The following is a 22,786-nucleotide window of genomic DNA, read 5'->3' as shown; positions in this document are numbered from 1 at the left end:
CAGTATATAATTATCTATGCGCAATGCATGCAGCGCGCATGTAAATATATTTCTATTTATTAATCAATTATGTCTACCATGTACGCGATTTTAGTTGTGACATCACTATTGGCCTTACTCCTTCGCATATATTCTTGATTCTGGCATATACGACTCTTTATTCCTGGGTACTCTTTACCATACATATTTTTTACTCTTTGCCTTGGTACTGGCCACCGTTCTTCATTCTTGCATGACTGTAGCTTGTGTACTTAATAGTGCATCCTGCATCACATAAAATATCACCGAGAATAGCACAATCCGGACCTAAACCTATACAAGACATTATTATGTGCCAAACGCAGTGCAATACGACTTCGTAAAAATTTGTAAAAAAAAAAAAAAAAAAAAAAAAAAGATTCTTGTTCACCGCACCCTTCGCCGTTACTGGATGTTTAGGTCTTCATGGATAATGACATACATACTGTACGATTTAGAGCTGGGACTCATCCGAAAATTTGGGTAACGGAAGAGTTTCATGTAACAAAATGTGTGACTGAAGTGCAAACTAGAAACCGTGCAGACTGTGATGTAAGGTATGGATGGATGGCGAGACAGTATTACCTAGCAGCCGTGTAGGCTATGTCTTATGACTGATGGTTATCTGAAATTAGCAACCGTTATGGATGGCCATGATCAAGGGACATTATAAGACATATTTATGATAATTTGATTGTCCCATCGGGAAATTTGACACCATTCTCTTTTATTGATAGTAAGAGAACTGTTTTAAACTAAGTATTATCGTCCAGGGAAATATTTCAAAGCTTAATATACCTATGTTCATTCCAGGTCACAGTTTCATTTATGGTGACCCAAAGGTTTTAAACTGTCTTGGATTAAGGAACTTCGGTATCACTAATGATAACCGGAAATGGATTATAATTATTTAGAGCACAGAGTGATTTCTAGTATCCAATTATAATGCTTTCAGTTTTTTGTGGGTTGATGAGAAGTTATTTCTGGCGTATGTAGTGAGTCGTTGTAAATAAGTAATCATACATTGGACCGCTTCGCATATACAATCTTATTAGTATGGTAATATATCTGAGTCATCAGCATATAGATAGATTTTTTTTACAAGTTGCTTTACGTCGCACCGACACAGATAGGTCTTATGGCGACGATGGGACAGGAAGGGCCTAGGAGTGGGAAGGAAGCAACCGTGGCCTTAATTAAGGTACGGCCCCAGCATTTGCCTGGTGTGAAAATGGGAAACTACGGAAAACCATCTTCAGGGCTGCCGACAATGGGGTTAGAACCCACTATCTCCCGAATACTGGACACTGGCCGCACTTAAGCGACTGCATCTATCTAGGTCAGTAAATGTGGATATCATCACCCGCTGTTTATCCTTAGGAAGCCTACGGGCTAGTTTCATCAACCATTGGTAAACATCCACTAACGTACCGTTAGTTAACACCATATTAAGATTTGAACATGACGTTATAGAAATCGCGTTTCACAGATCACTATAACAAGCTCGTTAAGTAACGCGACGTTAACGTGAACGATCAAGTCAGCAATGTGTAGCAAATATCATTTCGCTCTTCTGAACGGTGCCGGGCATAATATTATTCATTTGTCACCTTTCACGTGTACTCTTTTAGAGCGAAATAAGAATTCCTAGTTAGGAGGAGATTAGTAAATTAGACTACACAGAGACGAAAATTATAATAGAAGGTGATGGGAAAAATCTCTGGGGTAGTAATTTTACTTCACTGTAGAAAAAGATTGTCAATCGTATCATTAATAATTACAGAAGCACAATCGTAGAGGAAGAGTGCCATATATGGAATACCTTTTTATTTTATTAAAAATGACGAACTCATTTTTGACTTTTAAAAATTCTAAATGCATGTCACATTGATACGATATGTCTACTTGAGAGCAACTTATTTTCATTCTGATTTAGCACTTCATATATTTGCAAATTACAAAATATAATAGAAACTGCACTTTTCTTGTTCTAAAAAAGTGTTCCTAATATGGAATACTATAATTCTACTTGTAAGCCTCTTGTTTTAATGAATGTTTATGGACTACATGTTTGAAATAAGAAACTCATGAACAGAATTTAAAATACAAGATCATTATTTGCAATATTCACACACGAATATGTCACCTTCTGCACTTGAACACTCGATATGGCACCATAACATGCACTCCAAACACTGAATCCATTTCTCACCGCTTCTATCTCGGGAATATTTGCCGTCACAGTAGAAGCATGTAGCATCTTCATCACTCGGCTCCACTTTTCCATGTTCCTCTATATCAAGATCAGATGATTCATCGCTTATACTGATTGATTCTTCATCCGAAGAGGAACTGTCATCTCTTGTTCTCTTACTTCCCTTTCGCGTAGGCTTAGCTCTGCTCAAACCACTGCACGAAGGTTGACTGAGTTCTTGAGCTATTCTTGCCGCGGTTCTAGGTCTAGCTTTCTTTGAGGCCAATGAGTCGGACCTAGTTCGACTCAGTATATTTTTATCTACGGTATCGACTCATTTGATCACATAATCTTTCCTGCAGCACCACATTTCAAAGATCCATATTTTCTTCGATGAAGTGTGACGAATGGGTGATGTCGTCATTGGCTTCCCACCACGGTAACCCTGGATTAATTCCCGATCAATACACGTGGGTACCGTATTTTAAATGAAATTTCATGGCACTGTAGTCCGTAAAACTGGCAGTGAACTTGGTTTTGTACCCCATTTTCCCTGTCCTTACTGCATTGATAGCTTGCTGCATGTCTACTTCCTTCCACTTCTTCCGTACTTTCCCCTCCGAATTGTCCTTCCGACTGGCCATGGTTCTGAAGGAAAGAAAAACTGCCTATAAATAGTGCAAAAATATGGTCCCAAATATGGAATACTATTCCATAATTGGAACACCACAGTATTCCATATTAGGCACACAGCCACATTTAATTTCCATCTTACAAATTACGTATGTCAGTTCATCAAATAGATTTGACCACTACGTGGTTTGTATAGTTAATTCACCCTCTATGCACAGCTAACAAGAGTTTTAAAATTTAGGTAAGATCTGGTTTGTAAAGGACTGCAATTCTTACCTTCCCAAAACTTCTTAGAGGCTGAAAATCACTCGGTCGACTGTCACAGACAGAGAACACAGCTCAAGTGACTTCCCTCAACTCACCCCCACAGAGCCCTTCCTTGTGCATCTTTCTACCTGCTCCTTGCAGCTCCGCCACGTTTAACTTAGCGAATATTGGGGTATTCCATATTAGGAGCATATTCCATATTTGGCACTCTTCCTTAGAAATTAGGCCTATCATATTATAGTCTACATGGTATAGGCTACATGTGATTATGATCTCCCTTTGAATTTATATTTCAATACAAATGTTTCTTGCATATGCATTAAGTTAATGGAATATTACTGTATGTTCCAATCTCTCTCCTAAAATGTACATCATTGGTATATCTCGTAACGATCTGAATGATCCCGTTGCATAATATCTCAGTGCAATCAGCAATTGGTGCGTTGGAGATAGAGGTGAATTTTGTTCTGTAGGGTACTTTAACCTCTCTTCTACCTCTTCGAGGATCAGTACTTTCCTCACGACAGGTTTAGATAACCTATATCGCTCCAAAACTGTATTTCTGTGAGTTCATTTATGTCATTATTTCTCCGTGAAACTTCCTATCTCCCAGCATTTTGAAGGTAATATAAATAGAGCATCTGAGCCTCAAACACAAGATCTCTTCCAGCTATTTTGATTTTAACACGACGTTAAGCAACTTAACTGAACGAGAGTGCTACGTTGAATTAACGGAGAGTTTAACGGGGTTTTAATGACAGTTGATGAAACAGCTATTCTGTTAACAATCCCATAAAAACAGTTGAAATGAAATGTCGTATGGCTTTTAGTGCCGGGATATCCCAGGATGGGTTCGGCTCGCCAGGTGCAGGTCTTTCTATTTGACATCCGTAGGCGACCTGCGCGTCGTGATGAGGATGAAATGATGATGAAGACAACACATACATTCAGCCTCCGTGCCATTGGAATTAACCAATTAAGGTTAAAATCCACGTCCCGGCCGGGAATCGAACCCAGGACCCTCTGAACCGAAGGCCAGTACGCTGACCGTCCAGCCAACGAGTCGGACATAAAAACAGTTTAACGAGACGTTAAATCCTTAACGGAGTTTGATGGAGCCGGCCCTAAATCTGTTACCCGAAGAAGTGTAGTCGTTAAACGGTTAAGCTCAGACCAAGAGAGAACGATGCCAATTGACGGGAGTACAGCTGGTAACAGATGTTCTAATAATAATAATAATAATAATATTTGTTTTACGTCCCACTAACTACTTTTTGAGGTCTTCGGAGACGCCGAGGTGTCGGAATTTAGTCCCGCAGGAGTTCTTTTACGTGCCAGTAAATCTACCGACACGAGGCTGTCGTATTTGAGCACCTTCAAATACCACCGGACTGAGCCAGGATCGAACCTGCCAAGTTGGGGTTAGAAGGCCAGCGCCTTAACCGTCTGAGCCACTCAGCCCGGCAAACAGATGTTCTAATATTTTCCAAGAATATTAGTAGAGTTAAGTGAACGCAACTATCCCTAGGAATACTACTACACTTGGTATACTACTATACTTGGTAAGAGACCAGGTGGCATTTTTGTTGAGTTACGTATAGTGTATTTGGCTCTACTTTTCAAACGGGTGTCGCGTCACTTGACGGGACAGGAGAGGGGAACAGAAACCTGTAGTTTCAAAATTTGGTAAACTTTAATACGGCTCGTATGCTACTAGGTTATGTATGTCAGTCTTGTTTCGTAAGAAGGAATTAAGAAAGACCAGGACCCAAGGCAAGAAGGGAAGACATTTATTACACTTCCTGTAGCTGATAATTTCTTCACGGTCATTTATCAAAACCTCCAACCCTAAGCTACATTAAACTATATTCTACTCTCCAAAATCTATAAAATGGACTCATATTAATCCCGTTCCCACTATGCGGTCATACTATTAAGAGATTTCCAAGAATATTAAACCTAAGAGATATTCAAGCTCGTCGTCTATAAATTTCGCTCTTATCCAAAAAGTTAATTTCGCTTGAAAGTGGTATTATCACTCGAATTCCCAAAAGTGATATCATTTTTCTTTCTGCCGTATCTCCAAGATCCCTTCAAATTATATTTGTTGTGTTCATTTTCAATGCAAGACAATATCCCTATCTATATAACAGCTATCCAAGTCAAGATGCACTTACTATTGAGGACTAAAAGTCCTTCCCCACTGGTGACTCCCATCATCAAGGGGACCTTGTTGTAGGTTCCACTTCGTAGTATCTGTTGCGGTGGGCGTGGTAGGAAAGTTTTGTCAATTGTTGGCCAGACAGGAATCGGGATTTCTCTACCGCTATCCTGTAACAAGCAAGGATATATAATTAACATACAATTGCACTGTCATTAACAAGTTAGTTTTCATACAAGACCGAGCAACGTATCGTCATATAGCCTTCATCAGCGTGCTACCTGGTGAGAATGCAAGCTCCTCCGTACATCATTTCTCCAATGCAAGGCGAAAGCAGACAGCAATATCTAATGGAGAGAGAGCGGTATTAGCTTGGGAAATGAATGTTCGGTACATATCCTCATTACTCGGGTCTTTTGTGGCGTAGTGTGTGGACAGATGAAGTTATAAGCAGTGATCGTGCGAACTGCGAAGTACGTGTTTAAAAAAATACACCGGGCGAGTTGGCCGTGCGGTTAAGAGCGTGCAGCTCTGAGCTCGCATCCGTGAGATAGTGGGTTCGAATCCTATTTTCGGCAGCCCTGAAGATGGTTTTCTGTGGTTTCCCATTTTCACACCAGACACATGCTGGGGCTGTACCTTAATTAAGGTTACGGCCGCTTCCTTCCAACTTCTAGACCTTTTCTAGCCCATCGTCGCCATAAGATCTATCTGTGTCGGTGCGACGTAAAACCACTAGCAAAAGAAAAAAAAAAGCTTGCACTTGGCAATGCTAGGACACTGCTTATGTATGTCTAGTGCTCTGTCTCCAGGTGTAGTAGCGCGATAATTCTACGACAGCTCTGTTAGTCGGTCAGTCCTTGGTGATACAGTGGTTCCTTTCCCTCTAACGATGAGCACACAGTGGTGGTAGTGGTGGCGATTTTTTTTAAAGAGGAAGTACAGCTAGGTAATAATCTTCTTTGTACAGTCCGGCTCCATGGCTAAATCGTTAGCGTGCTGGCCTTTGGTGACAGGGGTCCCGGGCCGGCAGGGTCGGGAATTTTAACCATCATTGGTTAATTTCCCTGGCACGGGGCTGGGTGTATATGTCGTTTTCATCATAATTTCATCCTCATCACGACGCGCAGGTCAAATCAAAAGACCTGCACCTGGCGAGCAGAACGTGTCCCCGGATACTCCCGACACTAAAAGCCATACGCCATATCATATATCCCCTCTGTACAAATAAAGTGGAAAATAAATTTGAAATAAAACAAAATTATTTATTTAAGGAAGGAATTTCGAAATGAAATCACAAAATAAAACAAAAATTATGCATCAAGCCGAAAAGGTCACTAACGGATAAAAAGGGAACGTAAATTCCGTGAGTAACAGAACCCTTGAAATTTACATACCGTTGATTAATCCACTCTCACGCATAAAACGAATGACGAGATCAGCAGTCGTCGCGTCATCGGCTCGTATGAGTTCGAGTGTCTCCTGCAGGCCGAGGTTCCGTCTTAGGCCAGACAGATCGGCGCACTCTGTGAGTATGTGGGCCACTGTGTATTCGGCACCACAATAACACACTGGGGGGTATTCCCTCTTTAGGAAGTAAGAGTGCGTAGATCGTCCGTGACTATCCTCGGCCTACACAAAACTACGACCTCTCTCAAGTGAAGGCCGGAAAGAGGACCGCCACACGGTAGTTGTCTTACTTGCTTTTAACTTGTTCGGAGTTCGGGTAGTTAGTCACTCCGATTCCCAGGACGCCAAGATGGTTCGACGTAGCTAAGAACAAATATCATTAGCAGGTACATTAATTTTATCGTGACTTCACCTTATTGTTTTCGCATTTGTAGCACTCAAATACAGTGTAACGGTTCAAATCCCGTTACAAACATTCCTCAGCATATTATTATTATTATTATTATTATTATTATTATTATTATTATTATTATTATTATTATTATTATTATTATTATTATTATTATTATTTCACGAACCTACTACGCTGGCCTAGCAGGGGAAGAGGTGATACTCCCACGTAGCGCGTCCCAGGTGGCGGATAGGGGGGTCCTGACAGACTTGCCGGCGGACTTGAGCGAAATAAAATAGCTCTCGCGGACCAAACACACATTCTCCTGTGCGTGAGGGACGCAGCCGAAGAATACATCCACGGTATCCCCTGCCTGTCGTAAGAGGCGACTAAAAGGGGCGACCAAGGGATGATCGAATTAGAACCATGAGACTGCTTGTAATTAGTACCACCACGCGGGAAACACCATGGGTCATCTTTACTTGTGCGTAGTACCACTATGTTAGGTACACAATAGGTTTGTGATCAGTAGCGACAGTGTGTGAATCAGGTCGAGTTTTACAGTACCTGTGATTTGTACAACTCTATGATCGACACCACGACACCATGCGCCTGCCTTGCCTATGATTAGTACACACTATGTGAAGAACACCACGGGATAGTACGAGTCCCTGTGATTAGTACACCTGTGTGAGGAACACCATAGATTTGCGTTGCCTGTAAATGGCGCCACAGTGTGAGAAACACCATAGGTCTGCATTATATGTGCGTATTACATTACCTGTGAGTACCACAATATGTGGAATACCGTGAGTCTGCGCTACTTTTGATCAATACCGCAACATGACAAATACCATGGTTCTACTTTCCTAGCGATAAGTACTTTAATGAGCGGCCGTTGACCTGGATTTTGGACCCCAAAAAGACTACAAGTATCATCGAATCAGGATTGTGCTTTAGAAGCAGTCCCTTGGTCAGTACTACTATTGTTTACACAATCTGGTGATTACAATTTGTATTCACAAGAACCTGGTTTATCCGCCCCTCATTAATCCGGATCTCTGGTTTATCCGGATCGAAAATAATAAAAATTTATTTTCACTTGTACAGTAAGTTATTTATTTTACGGAGTCGACTCTTCTTGAATGTCTTTTCCACCAAGGATAGTTCAGGACAGGAATTGGAAGTAATTCGGTCACGGTCTATCAAAGGTACCGTCCCAGCATTCGCCTGGAATTGAGAATGGGAAACCGTGGAAAACCATTCCCAGGACGCTCGAGGTGAGGTTTGAACCCACGCTCTTCTGAATGTAACGCACTACTAATTCATTGATGGTGTATTCGAAAATGAAACCGGTGCTCCATCGGAAGAAACAAAGACTCATGCAGAGGCAACAATGCAGCTGGACAAATTGATGGCCTATTTAGAATCCTTGACTGAAACCACACCGGCAGAACTGTTGTTAGTAAAACGTCTTCGTGATCGTGCTCTGCGCGCAAACGCTATACAAATGTAAAACAGAAAAAAACTCGCATATTATTTTAGTGCAGAAAACGGAGTCGTAAATGTAAAGAAAGTGTTCTTGTATTATTTTGTACAATTAAAAAAAAGGTATTACTGTACTCCTTATATTAATAGATTACATAAAATGTACTGTATTTGTTTTTTTAGTTTTTCGGATTTTCGATAATCCGGATCAGTTCCGGTCCCACTTAATCCGGATAAACGATGTTCTTGTGTACCACCACCTCTCCTAGCCTGTCAGCTAATATTCTGATGGTGAAATATTTACGACCAACGGGACTCGAACCGGCTAACCACTATGTCAGACCGTATAGACTTGACCACAAGACGGGCATTGAGGTTTTATCTGTATTCTTCTCTAAAATGCATCTTGTTCGGTCGGTACCGAGACTCTTGTGAGCTGGACTCAGTGGTTCAAGACGGTTGAGGCGCTGACTTCCTGAGCCCAAGTTCGCAGGTTCGTTTCTGGCTCAGTCCGGTGGTATTCGAAAGTGCTCAAATACGTCAGTCCCGTGTCGGTAGATTTTCTGGCACGTCAAAGAACTCCTGTGGAACTAAATTCTGGCACATCGGCATCTCCAAAGACCGTAAAAGTAGTTAGAGGGACGTAAAACCAATAACATTATTGTATGTTGCCATTGATGATTTCACGGCCCTGTCCCTTCACTATTGTTATTTCGTCTCGGTGTTTTCCAAATTCGTACCTTCCTCATCGCCAGATGTTTCATTCCAGACTTGTGTCAATGTCATATGTTACGTACACATGTTATGTGACCCTCTTAGACTGATTCTGATGGTTTGGTCAGCTTCCGCTTCGGACGCTAGTGTTGTGCCGCGCCCGGGGAGCCACCTGGTGACGAATGAACGTACCATTTCCAATTCTACAAGTTTATAATTACATTTAAGCATTGCTTTCTCCACAGACTAGATTTTTATGACTGTTTTATCTTGTATTAAAGCATGTATTATACTTTAATAAGGAACCCAGTTCAGGGCCCTGACTTAGCTTTAGATTAAGTGTGGCTGAAGATGCTTACAAAGCTTAAGCGAAACATGTCCCATTTTAACATCTGTGTAACATTTGTATCTTAAACTTAAAGATTGTAAAGTATTGGAATGGTGGTTTTTAATAAATCTAAATTTCAAAAAGTAATTTTTTAAGAAGACTTTCTTGTGGACGGTCGAGATTTTCTTCTGATGACGCAGAGCACAGTTCTCTGTGAAACGTAAAGAATTTCATCTTATTTTCTTGACACGGCTTAAGCCCAAAAGCCTATACAGTAACATTATTATAGATTTATGTGATGGCTCTACTTGGTCCACTGACGCGCCCCTGCTCAACCCACTGTTCTCTACCTACTGTGATAAATAAATCCTGTACTAACGTCTTCTCGCCCAAATGCAATCACGTTTTGAATAAGTCATAGCTGCGGTAATAACGGATGTATGAATGTAATAAAATCGTACTACTGTTAGTGAGTTATAAACATGTGATGATGACAATAATGATGGTTGTTGTTGTTATTTAAGGGGGTCTAACATCTAGGTAATCGGCCCAATTATAAAAAAACAATGTCTGCTAGCTGCATTCTGATTCTGACCATGTTCGTCATAAGCGCTCATATTTCATTCAAAAAGATGAGTACGAGTTTCCGCTGGTCAGTGGAAAATGTTTTCCTCTCTGGGTTTTAGGGCGATACACGAGTGTGGACGGCAGTTTTCTATGGTGTAGTGGTTAATGTGATTAGCTGCCACCCACGGAGCCCGAGGTTCGATTCCCGGCTCTGCAACGAAATTTGAAAAGTGGTACGAGGGCTAGAACGGAGTCCACTCAGCCTCAGGAGGTCAAAGTAGAGGGAGTTCGATTTCCACCTCAGCCATCCTGGAAGTGGTCTTCCATGGTTTTCTACTTCTCCTCCAGTCAAATGCCGGGATGGTACCCAACTTAAGGCCACGGTCGCTTCCTTGTCTGTCCCTTCCAATCTTCTCGCCCCCCCCTACAAGGCCCCCGTTCATCATAGCAGGTTAGGCCGCCTGGGCGAAGTACTAGTCCTCCTTCCCACTTGTATCTGCCCGACCCAAAGTCTCACGCTCCAGGATACTGCTCTTCAGGCGATAGAGGTGGGATCCATCGCTGAATCCGAGGGAAAACGAACCCTGGAGGTTAAACGGATTACGAAAGAAGAAGGAGAAGAAGAACTTATAACATTCCCAAGCATGGATAGTGCGTTATGTGCATACAATCTATTTACATGAAAAATACATTCTGAACCTGCTGGAGGATGATGACTCGGTGATGACTCGCTTACTGGATGATGCAGTCAGAATATCTTGTTTCATCCCCAATGAGAAGTGAAGATAAAGGCGAGTATATTCCACATAAGAAACAGAAAAATTTCCATCCTCCCAAAAGATAAATGTGTCTGCACCACAACTAATATACATGACCAACTTGAATCTCTGTTTGCACATTCTAGTGAAATCAGCTTGCATCACTTTCAGTGACGTGATTGTGGTATTTGATACACTGTAAAGAAAAAAGAAAGAAAGTGAACCTAAAGCGAAAAATTCAACAAAACGCAAAATTCACGAAAAATATTCTGGTGGTCAAAGTGTTTAACACATATTGAATATGAAGTCTTAAGTCACAATTTTTTATTAAGCTTTGTTGGAATCCTATAGTCTTGTGTATAGGTACTAACTTTCTCAAAACGGCTCTAATTCACAGACTAGGGGTTTTCTGGTTCTAGAAATCGATCAGTCAGGGTTCTTTTTAAGGAAAAAAATAAATTTCAGGTTTCTACATGCGCTATTATGACATCCATCTTTTTATTAGAAAGTCAGCTAGACAGTAGCGTTTCAAGAAGTTTAACTATCGAGAAACAGATGGCGACATGCTATACTTAAACGAGCAATTCTGGTATATATGCTAGCTTTCTCAAAAACGGCTCTAACAACTTCGAAGAAAAATCACAGACTAGTAGGATTTGGGGTCTAGAAATCGATTTATCGGGGCCTCATTTTCGGGAAAATTCGTTTTCAGGCGTTTACGTGCGTTTTTACCAGGGAGGTAGTTTTTACATTGTGACAGCGACATCTTTATTAGAAAGCCAGCTATACAGCAGCTTTTCAAGTAGTTTAACTCCGAGTAGCAGATGGCAATTTTGTAACAAATATTAGTGACATCTATCTTACATATATGCACTAGATTTCTCGAAAACGGCTGTAATGATTTCAAAAAATGTAAGTACCGAGAAACAGATGACGATTTTTTAATGGAAACAAATAAAAAAGTGATGAATATGAATTACTCCATTTCGTTTTCCTGATACTTTATCATTGTTCAAGCATAAATAAAAGCTCACAATGATTTCGACGGATGCTCGCTCAACCAGGTACTATGTTTAAAAGCACATTCTGTTATTAAGGATGTCTTGTCGAGTTTGTGATTTGTTTAGAAGCCATAACTGTCAGTGTTCTGTAGTTATGGTTAGCGTAATAACCCAGTAATAATGCTATTTTAATTTTATTCATTTTAAGCCCCACGAAATATTTTAACGGCTTTCTGAGACGTCGATGCGCCAGTTTTCTCCAGTAGTTGTTTCACATGCTGGTAAATCTACGGTCACGTGGTGGCCATATGTGAGTATTACTAGGATCGAATACGCTCTAGTGCCTGTGACATTTCGGCGTAAGAACCCAGTTCTAGTCTGGGGTTTCAGGAGTTTACCGTTCAAATTGTCCATGTGTTAACACTTAATGACTTGAACCATTTCCGGCTGTTAAAATACCTAAAATCCACGCATTCCTAAACAAACTTTAAATAGCTGAACATAATAATTAACTACTTATTTCATAATTAATAGTATTAATTTCCAGGAATCTAAAGATTATTGTTTGACAGATGAAACATGCTATCTCTTTTCCTCTCACTACGGTGTATATCATGTAATATATCTATGTGTCTCTCTCTTCCAGGTGAATGTTGTATTGTTAATCTCGTGCATCTCTTTTATTTCCCTCTTTTAATAATATAAAAACTCTATAAATTTTAATGTTTTATTTCTACTTACGGAATTCCTGCTTGTACATTGACTCAATTGGCCGACTCCTCGTTCAATTAATCTGAACATTTATCACATCTTAACTGACTGAAAACTCTAAATACTAGTTAACTAGAAGAGGAGACTAATTATTGTACATCGGTTCGGGTAAAAGTACTTCAGTCGCCTTAACAAAACTACTGCACCGAGCGAGTTGGCCGTGCGGTTAGGGGCGTGCAGCTGTGAGCTTGCATTCGGGAGATAGTAGGTTCGAACCTCACTGTCGGCAGCCCTGAAGATGGTTTTCCATGGTTTCCTATTTTCACACCAGGCAATTGCTGGGGCTGTACCTTAATTAAGGCCACGGCTACTTCTTTCCCACTCCAAGCCCTTTCATATCCCATCGTCGCCATAAGACCTATCTGTGTGGGTGCGACGTAAAGCTAATTTAAAAAAAGTACTGCAATATATTCGAATCGTCGACGAACTGTACGCAAGGAACATAAAACATCACCAAGCAAATAAATGATGGTAAAACTTGCAAACATTTCTGAACATAACACAATACATTTCACAATAGAAGTGAACTAGGCTGGCCTCTGTGGTGTACTGGAAAACAAAATCAGGTAGGCCCTATTCTGACACTGTACTGAAAGAGCTTCACTATAAACAACATTAGTGGTGTTCTACATTTTATTTAAGTACTATATTTCAACAAAATGGCATGTCAGTGTATATTCCCCTTTGCAGTGACAAACATACAAATTCGTACGTAATCATAGTACTTAGCTTCTTCTCGCTTAATACGCGTAATTCATGTGATCCCTTGGGCAGCGTATTATTGATGTTTTATCTGTATTCTTCTCTAAAATTCTTGTCCCTATCGCTGACGAGAGACTCAAGTGAGCTGGGTTGTGTGGCTCAAACTGTTAAGGCGCTGGCTTTCTGAGCCCAAATTGGCAGGTTCAATCCTGGCTCATTCCGGTGGTATTTCAGTGTGCTCAAATAGGCTACGTCAGCCCCGTGTCGGTAGACTTACTGGCACGTAAAACAACAACTGCGGGATTTTGAATATTTGACGCAACTGTTGTGATCGGTAGTAAAACCTAGCCGTTTTAACTTAACCCATCTCAAATAATGACGGATACTGTACTAAATGCCCCATCCTCCATCCCTCTAAGCCTTATGTAGCCAATGAAATGTCTCATTTCATGCACTGACAGCTGTCAATTATCTCTACGTGGAGTTGTAGGTTTAAGGGTAATGGGTGTTTTTATCTTGGTTACCGATATTCGAAGTTCGCTATTACTGGACTTCTTTTTTCATGTTGAGGGCAAGTAAATGAGTGTCCAAGGGCAAAAATTATGCCTTTTTACTTATCTGTTTCCGAGAATATCCGATGTGTCGGGAAAATCTCTGTTTATTGCACTGGCGGGGGGAAAACAATCTGGCTGGGAGGCGGTATTATGCCTCCCGTCAGAGGAGAAACCCTCTCATCGGTTATTTTGTTTTCAAACTTGGAGATCGTCATGTTTGGGGTGGGGAAGAGAAACCTTTCAGGGGTTTAATTTTGAGGTGCATTAATGAGAGAATGCTTTAAAATTTGGAAAAGGCCTAAAAATGTTGAGCCGGGCTCAGTGGCTCAGACGGTTAAGGCGCTGGCCTTCTAACCCCAACTTGGCAGGTTCGATCCTGGCTCAGTCCGGTGGTATTTGAAGGTGCTCAAATACGACAGCCCCGTGTCGGTAGATTTACTGGCACGTAAAAGAACTCATGCGGGACTAAATTCCGGCACCTCGGCGTCTCCGAAGACCTTAAAAAGTAGTTAGTGGGACTTAAAGCAAATAACATTATTATTATTATTATTATTATTAAAAATGTTGATTTCTTATTTAAAACAGGTCGTAAGAGAGCCAAGGACTGCGGTGTTTGAAATGTGTGTTCTGTTTCTTGGTCGTTACGACCCGTTTTAAGATAGGATTCCAGGGTCGGTCGAGTGGCTAAGGAGGATTCTAGATTTGGTCAGCTTTAATATTTTGTAACCTGAGTTCTAATAAGCGGAATACGACGTTCTTTTCGTATCTTTTTATTAGATTTCAGTCTAGGGGCTTAGTGTTTTGTTTTGGAAAACTTGTGTTTTGGTTATATAGCACCAAGCCTCACAACCATACATCAGGGCAGGTCTGACACATACTAGGTAAATACTGCTCTTAATATTTGCAGAGATATATTTATTGCCTAGCGGAGGTCCCACTATTATTGGACTTCTCTGAGCGTTAGCAAGCTGTGCGGCTTTGATGTTCCTTGCGTCGATGACATCTTCGGTAGACTAGGCGGAAGTATACTTTGACATAAGTCGCAACTGTAAGAGCCGTGCGGTATCCAATGAAAACCTGAGAATGCTAGATGTCATTGTTTGTCAAGTCCGCGCGGAGTGACGCGGTATTGCGATATCTTGTCGTCTTGTTTCATTCTGTGCTAGTTCACTTGAGCAGCAAACTTAAAACAAATAAACACTGCACTTCAGAAAGGAAACTGAAAAATCCGCTTTCTTCTTCTCCCTTCCTACTCACTTCTAGACAGCCGTTTGATGTGCCGGTTGTTAACTACAGAGAAGTCCAGTAACACCTAGAAGACTATTTAAGGAATATACCCTCAGGCGATCAAAGGCTTGAACCTTATCTTAGCTTCGCTACATCTACAGTTCCGTTTCCAGTAGGAGCACGATTCTCCACTACTTCTCTCTTCCAGTCAGGCAGCGTTCTATAATCCTAAAACATTTCTCCGAAAATATGAGAGTTCAAGTGTGAAATTTTTCTTCAAATTAAATAATGTATGTATGTAGGATATCCAAACCGAAGGCTGGTTTGATCATCAACCGCTCTGTCAACAGCTATAGCCTGGGTGTAACTGAAGGGGCATACTAGGGAAATGAGGAATGCGATAGTTTCCCGTTGCTTTCCTCACCAAGCCAGAAGTTGCTACTACATATCACTCTGCCAAGCCCACTGAAATGCACGCACCGACAGACCCTATCAGCAAAATTTTTACACCATTCATAACAGCAACTGGCTACATGAGGAAGGGCATTTCTAGCATCGCTCATACCTCAATCACTTTCATATCATCAAAGCCAAGGATGAAACTGAGACAGGCCAGTGAAAGTAACGAATTTATTCTAGCCCATGCCAGAAGACACTACGTCTCGCCAGCATAGGCACAATTAAATAATATATAATATTCGAATTAAACACGAGTTATTAACATTGTATTGTGTAGGGATGTCAAGGAACCTCGAAAAAATTCCAGTTATTCACGAATTTGAATTAAAAACGCTCCAACTAACCTCTTTTGACTGTGTTAGGAAACACAAATAAAATACCGGAAATTGCATTTCAATAACTAGTATTAAAAAAGGAACCCGTCCTCCTCCTCCCCTCCGCTCCCCCCCCCTCCCGTTTTGATGAAACTAAGCGTACGCCACTGGACGGATTCCTCGTGAGTATACAACTGAGCAGTTAAGAGCTATAAGGTTTCTAACCACATACAATTTAGGATTACAGGTTATAGATAGCTTTTCAACATCTATTCAGAAAAGATTTTTCGAGATGCTCTTTACGGAAAGACTCAAGGAATTGTGATTAATGGTTTCATCATAAATAACATCAGGTACGCCGATGACACTGTGCTACTTGCAACCAATCTCCAGAATCTACAGGAACTACTTAATGCTGTCACTGAAGCCAGCAGCGCAATGGGCTTGAAGCTTAATGTAAAGCAGGAAAGAAGGTGGCATTCGAGATAATCTCACAACAGCGAAGGAACAGATCGCGAGAGTAACAACATTTAAATACCTGGGATGTCACATCAATGATGACTGCGACCTTAATCCGATGCAGAATTGAACAGGCCAGAACTTCTTTTCAAACACTTAGGAAACTTTTGACAAGACGTGACCTTTCCATTTCACTACGGACACGACTACTCCGGTGCTACGTTTTCAGCATTCTGTTATACGGCGTTGAGGCATGGACACTAACTGAGACCATGTGCAAGAGATCGCAAGCATTTGAAATGTGGACGTACCGAAGGATGCTGAAGGTACCTTGGACAGCTAAAATGACCAATATAGACGTTTTGCACCGTATGAACAAAGAACCAGAAATTCTCACTACCATCAAGAGAAGGAAACTAGAATACTTCGGTCATATGATGCGGAACTCTAAATACCATCTTCTGCAAGTAATACTCCAAGGGAAAATTAATGGAAAACGTGGTCCGGGGAGAAGTAGGACATCTTGGCTCGGCAACTTGAGCCAATGGTTTGGGGTGACAAAGCTTACTCTGTTCAGAACAGCTATGAACAAACAACAGATCATGCTACTGATCGCCAACGTTCTGCGAGGACATGGCACATGAAGAAGAAGAAGGCCAATTAAATGTAATTACTGTACCTCTGGAGCCGCATCAGTTATTCTAACATCCGCTAACTTGCTTGCTGGCAGTCCCCTGAGGCAGGCCACCGTAGTTTGATTGTCCAGCCCTCCACAACCAACTTTGGCAGTTAATATTTCTGTATTCTTCCATGTTGAGGCTTTGAATGCCCACGGGTTGAGCGCCGAGCCACTCTGACAAATCACACCTTGGAACAAACCTGAAAAGAACATCATATTTCACTTAATAGACGTACATCAGAGCAGTATTATAACAACCTACTGTGCTGCCCATCATTGACGGATTATTGAACAGTTTGGCAGCAGAAGCTAATTATTCGATACCACTTCTGCCGATTACACGACAACGGCCCTCCACATCGCTCTGTGCTTATCCAGAGGAACTGGCAAGGCAACAGGTCAACATTTTGCCATCCCCTCCATACTCGCCTGATGTCGATCCATGCGATTTTCTTTTTATTCGCTTGAAAGCAGAGGTACCAGGCGTAGATTTCACTCCGCCGATGAAATCACCAGTGGCAGAAGAGTAACCGTACAATATCTTCCAGCTAATACCTTTCACCAGGATTTCCTAAAGGTAATCCAACGTTGGTAGACGTGCTTAACTTACCCATTTCAGTTTTCAACACGCGCCACATTGCGAATTTTCCCACATCTAAGGCTTTATTGAACACCCTATTTGTTGAATCTACGCTAGACAGCTCACGACTGCAATCTATTACAACGATTATTCCATGAAAGAGACACAACACTTCTACACTGATACTTCAAGCGCCTTTTGACCTTAATACGCAACTACTTGGAGTCAACAACTCCACTGTAATTCTACGTACCGGTACCTGATTCTCATTCAACAACGTTCGAAGATTTATTTTTCGATATTTTAATTAATCCACGCTTCATTAATGTCAACTAATTTTGTACAATCCAATTGTATGTTCGATCATCATGACCATGTCTCGTTCTACAAATAATCAACTTGTACTCTTTTAGACAAACACTAGTATTCGTTCCATGTACATATAATATTATTACAAGTTTATAGTTACATTTAAGCATCGCTTTCTCCACAGACTAGATTTTTATGACTGTTTTATCTTGTATTAAAGCATGTATAATACTTTAATAAGGAACCCAGTTCAGGGCCCTGACTTAGCTTTAGATTAAGTGTGGCTGAAGATGCTTACAAAGCTTGAGCGAAACATGTCCCATTTTAACATCTGTGTAACATTTGTATCTTTAACTTAAAGATTGTAAAGTATTGCAATGGTGGTTTTTAATAAATTTGTTTGAAACTTTTTACATGCTGCCAAATGGTATGAAGTTGACCAAATGCCATTGTACATTGCTTATATGCTGGCAGTATTGTTTCGAAGTGCAATGCCAAAGTAATTTATCATTTTATCAATGAGAGCACCTGTCAATTTCCATTTTCCCCCTAGCTACTTTTTCCTCTGCCAGCTTGCGCAGCGCTGTTCCCAACCTCTTCTGATAATGCCAATACATTCCAGTTTTTTGCTTCCTATTTCTAGGATCATTCTCTGAAAAATCTGTTTGAGTATGGAAAGCTAGTAAAATTTAGCCCCAGACCTTGCCGAAGAGCAGAGGAATCATGAGTGCAGTGGTGCTTTTAAATGCAATTTACGGTCAATAGTACTTAAAAATTAGAAACTCCAGGCCTACATATGATGTCAAAAACCAAATACTGATTATTTTTTACCTCAGTCACTATTTCAAACGTAAATAGGCCTACATACCTTTCCTGAAGGGGTACGGCGGGCTTATTAGACGGTAACGCCGTCTCTCAAGCCAGGGAGATTTGGGTTGGTGAAGGTGATGTATGGTGACGTAATGTCTCGCGTAACAACGACTGCCGTTCGAAGAGCAGCAGCTGGGCTACAGTGTTTGACAAGTCACGATCCCAGATCACTAAGCAGTTAGACAAAATTTGCTTTGTTGTCAGTTAAGCGATAATTAATCGCGATAGAAGCCACCGTGGCTCAGGCGGCATCGCTTCGGCCTCTCACCGCTGGGTTCCGTGGTTCAGATCCCGGTCACTCCATGTGAGATTTGTGCTGGACAAAGCGGAGGCGGGACAGGTTTTTCTCCGGGTACTCCGGTTTTCCCTGTCATCTTTCATTCCAGCAACACTCTCCACTATCATTTCATTACATCTATCAGTCATTAATCATTGCCCCAGGGGAGTGCGACAGGTTTCGGCAACCGGCACAATTCCTATCCTCGCCGCAAGATGGGGGCTTCATTCACTCCATCCTTGAGCCGGTCACTGACTGGAAAACAGGTTGTAGGTTTTTTAAATCGCGATAGCGGTGCTGGACGTTACCAGCGGTCGTGGCAGTTTGCTCTGGCTGCTCGTGGTTGAGTATCTCTCGGCTGGGCGCTGTTCTCTCTGCGAGGTGCCCCCGTGGCTGGATCAGTCTGCTAATCAGAAGGAACGTAAGGGAGTTGACGGCCGTGGCCTTTTCTAGGAACTTCCCGGATTCACCTTAATGCAAGAGAATGGAAAACCATTCACAGCACATCCGACGCACAGTGGGACAGAAGGCCTCTAAAGTTGATATTAAATATTTTAAGGGCACTGAAGAACAGTAATGGACTGAGTTGATAGCTAAGGGTAATAGATAACATATATAGTCGAAGCTGCCCTAACGGACACCCTTATTCAGCGGACACCTCCCTAAATGGACAATTTTCGTGGGAACCGATTTTATTTTACATAAGACAAGTGTTAATTTGGCCTCATTTAAGCGGACACCTCGAACTCCGGACGGCGGACATCGTCATTTGTCCCGTCCACTTGACTTAAGCGGACATTTTACACGTTGCAGAACAATTTATAACGCCGGACCACATGTCATCCTTTCTTTTAAAACCATTCTTCAGACATAAGGAAATCCCTTTTGAATGTTTGTACTGTACATTTCGAGTACAGGGGGAGAGAAGGTACATCGGAATGCAGTTCTACCTAGTGGCCTATTCCGAGAATTCTAATTGCCCAGAAATGCTGCCAGAGACTGTTGACTCACAAGTTACCTGGGGATTTTCTTCCCTTCTTGCATCATTCTATTCGTAACTCGGATTGTCGCTGATAAGGTCGAGCTCAGGTAGTCAACTTGAGAAGGAAAAGGCAGTACAGGCACTAATTAGTGAGACAGAAATACAGTAGCATTTCAGTTGTCTGTTAAACATGAGTAACAAGGGACGATCGTGTTTGGATCTCGAGGCAAGAATGAATGTGATTATAGAAAGTGACATGGGACTTGCAGTGAGAAAGCTTGCCGAAAAATTCTACTGCGGGAAAACTCAAACACTATTTTGAAGAATAGAACTGAAATGTTAAAGAAGTGGGAGAAAAATAGGAATCGAGGAGTGAAAAGAATGCGAGAGTCAGTTTTTTTTTCAGAAGTTAACGTTGCGGTATATGAGTGGTTCAAGTGTGCTCGAGTGAAGAAACTGTGTGTGAGTGGACCAATTTTACAATAAAAAGCTCGAGAAATCGCAAATAATCTGAAAGTTGAGAATTTTGTAGCTAGCAATGGTTGTTTAGATTGTTTAAGGTGGCTATTCTTTGCCGTTAAAATGTTCGATTATTTTTACAAACTTGTTTTAGCGGACACCTCTCGTAACGGACATTTTTGCTCGGAACTGACAGTGTCCGCAGAAGGGAGGTTCGACTGTATAACGCTAAATATAACAATATTTGCTTATTGATCTTCAAATTATAATTCGCTACAGCTTCTTGGATCACTTTATACGAAGGAAAGATATTTCTGCCTTTACATCTCACCACTTCATACTGATGTCTTGAAATTTTGGCTTCTATAATCATGGAAAGACCTTCTTCAGTCAAGGTAGAGATCTTCTGTTGTTCCGAATCCCGAATAGCTTTTCTATATCGCCTTGCTCGGGAAGGAGATGCATTAACAGTGATTTCCTTCACTAAATTCGAAACCCCTATGTCACCAATAGCTCCCAGCTCATCTGAGTGGCATATCCTATTTCTTGTGATGAATATGTCTGCCGCAGTTCTTGGGTCCTCTTACGTTTAAGGCAGTCAGAAGCTTTCGAAAGAGGCACTAACGGGCGACCTCTTTTTCTCTCGACTGCCTTTACACATAGGAAAACATAGTGACGTCTGAATCCATCTTCTTCTTCTTCTTCTTCTTCTTCTTCTACTTCTTCTTCTTCTTCTTCTTCTTCTTCTACCGCTCTTCCCACACCTGTGGGGTCGCGGGCGCGAAATGTGTAGCGCATGTGGATTTGGCCGTGTTTTACGGCCGGATGCCCTTCCTGACGCCAACCTTAAATGGAAGGATGCAATCACTATTGCGCGTTTCTGTGGTGGTTGGTAGTGTAGTGTACTGTCTGAATATGAAGAGGAAAGTATTGAAACAAACACAAATATCCGGTCCCCGAGCCAGAAGAATTAATCAAACACAAAATCCCCGTCCCGATCGGGAATCGAACCCGGAACACTCTGAATCGAAGGCCTCAACGCTGACCATTCAGCCAATGAGTCGGACTGAAACCATCCTTCATTTATGTTAATAAATCTATAGTACATTCTTTGTGATACGGACCATTTCTGCTTATATTGCGACACAAATTGAATTATGTGATTGAGTTCATTGTCAGAGGATTCAGGACAATTATATTCTAATGTGTTCATTCAAGAAACAGATATGCTTTTTAATATTCTTGTACCCTGTTCCCCTGATGAGAATAAGTTCATTCTGGTTATGTCTAACGTCTCTTCCTGAGATAATGAATAAAAGACAGAAGACGCACGAATTAGAAGAATTTGTTTTTTTGTCGAAAGGGGCAAAAACGGGCAAAGTTTCGCGTTATATACTTAAAGTAGAATATATGCTCGATGCAATGCAACAAAAAAATGCTTGTACATATTTGGAAGGTATCTAAATCTTAACCAATTCATGAATTTATGGCAATGGTATCATCACTTGACACATAACTTATATCTCTGTATGACTATAGACACAACATTTTCGCAACATTATGACGATATAACTTTACTCACCTTTCGATTTACCAGCCGTGTTAATTTTGTTCCATAATTCCTTCGCGTTTACGTAATTGCAATTTCAAACACACTAGCATACACCCAGATTGCACTGCGTGAGCTTACCGACTGACCAGATTTGACGTTGCGACACTTATGTCCGATTATGACAGGGGCAAGTCGATGCATGTATCAGATAGAGCACTCTTTCTTGTATGCAGCCACGATGTGGAAACATGAATCAACCGAGTTTTGATGTTTGCTATTTGCTTTATGTCGCACCGACACAGATAGTTCTTTTGGCGACGATGGGAGAGGAAAGGCCTAGGAATGGGAAGGAAGCGGCCGTGGCCTTAATTAAGGAACAGCCCCAGCACTTGTCTGGTGTGAAAATGGGAAACCACGGAAAACCATCTTCAGGACTGCCGATAGTGGGGTTCGAACCCACTATCTCCCGGATGCGAGCTCACAGCTGCGCGCTTCTAACTACACGGCCAACTCGCCCGGTTTTGATGTTTGAATATTTATCACGTTTCACTATCTCCTGCCCCACTGTGCGACGATGGGAACCAGCCCCTCTCCAAACTCCATCTCCCGAATGTAGAGGTGTAGAACCACGGTAGAACCCTGGACAAACACACACATACACA

The 22,786-nt window shown here is 41.4% G+C and overlaps 1 protein-coding gene across 1 annotated transcript in view; it reads right to left on the bottom strand.

Annotated features, from left to right (window-relative positions):
- LOC136877309 (uncharacterized) overlaps positions 1 to 22,786 on the bottom strand; it is a 193,873-nt gene that overhangs the window by 14,303 nt on the left and 156,784 nt on the right. The window contains exons 15-16 of the mRNA XM_068228720.1: positions 17,096 to 17,295; positions 5,290 to 5,443 (exon numbers count right to left, since the gene is read on the bottom strand). Coding sequence (XP_068084821.1) covers positions 5,290 to 5,443; positions 17,096 to 17,295 — 354 coding nt within the window. The remainder of the gene's footprint in view (positions 1 to 5,289; positions 5,444 to 17,095; positions 17,296 to 22,786) is intronic.

Source organism: Anabrus simplex, chromosome 7 (assembly GCF_040414725.1).
Source record: "Anabrus simplex isolate iqAnaSimp1 chromosome 7, ASM4041472v1, whole genome shotgun sequence".
NCBI classification, from domain to species: Eukaryota; Metazoa; Arthropoda; class Insecta; order Orthoptera; family Tettigoniidae; genus Anabrus; species Anabrus simplex.
Note: the sequence above shows the minus strand (reverse complement) of the source record. Positions and strands in the feature narration are given on the sequence as shown.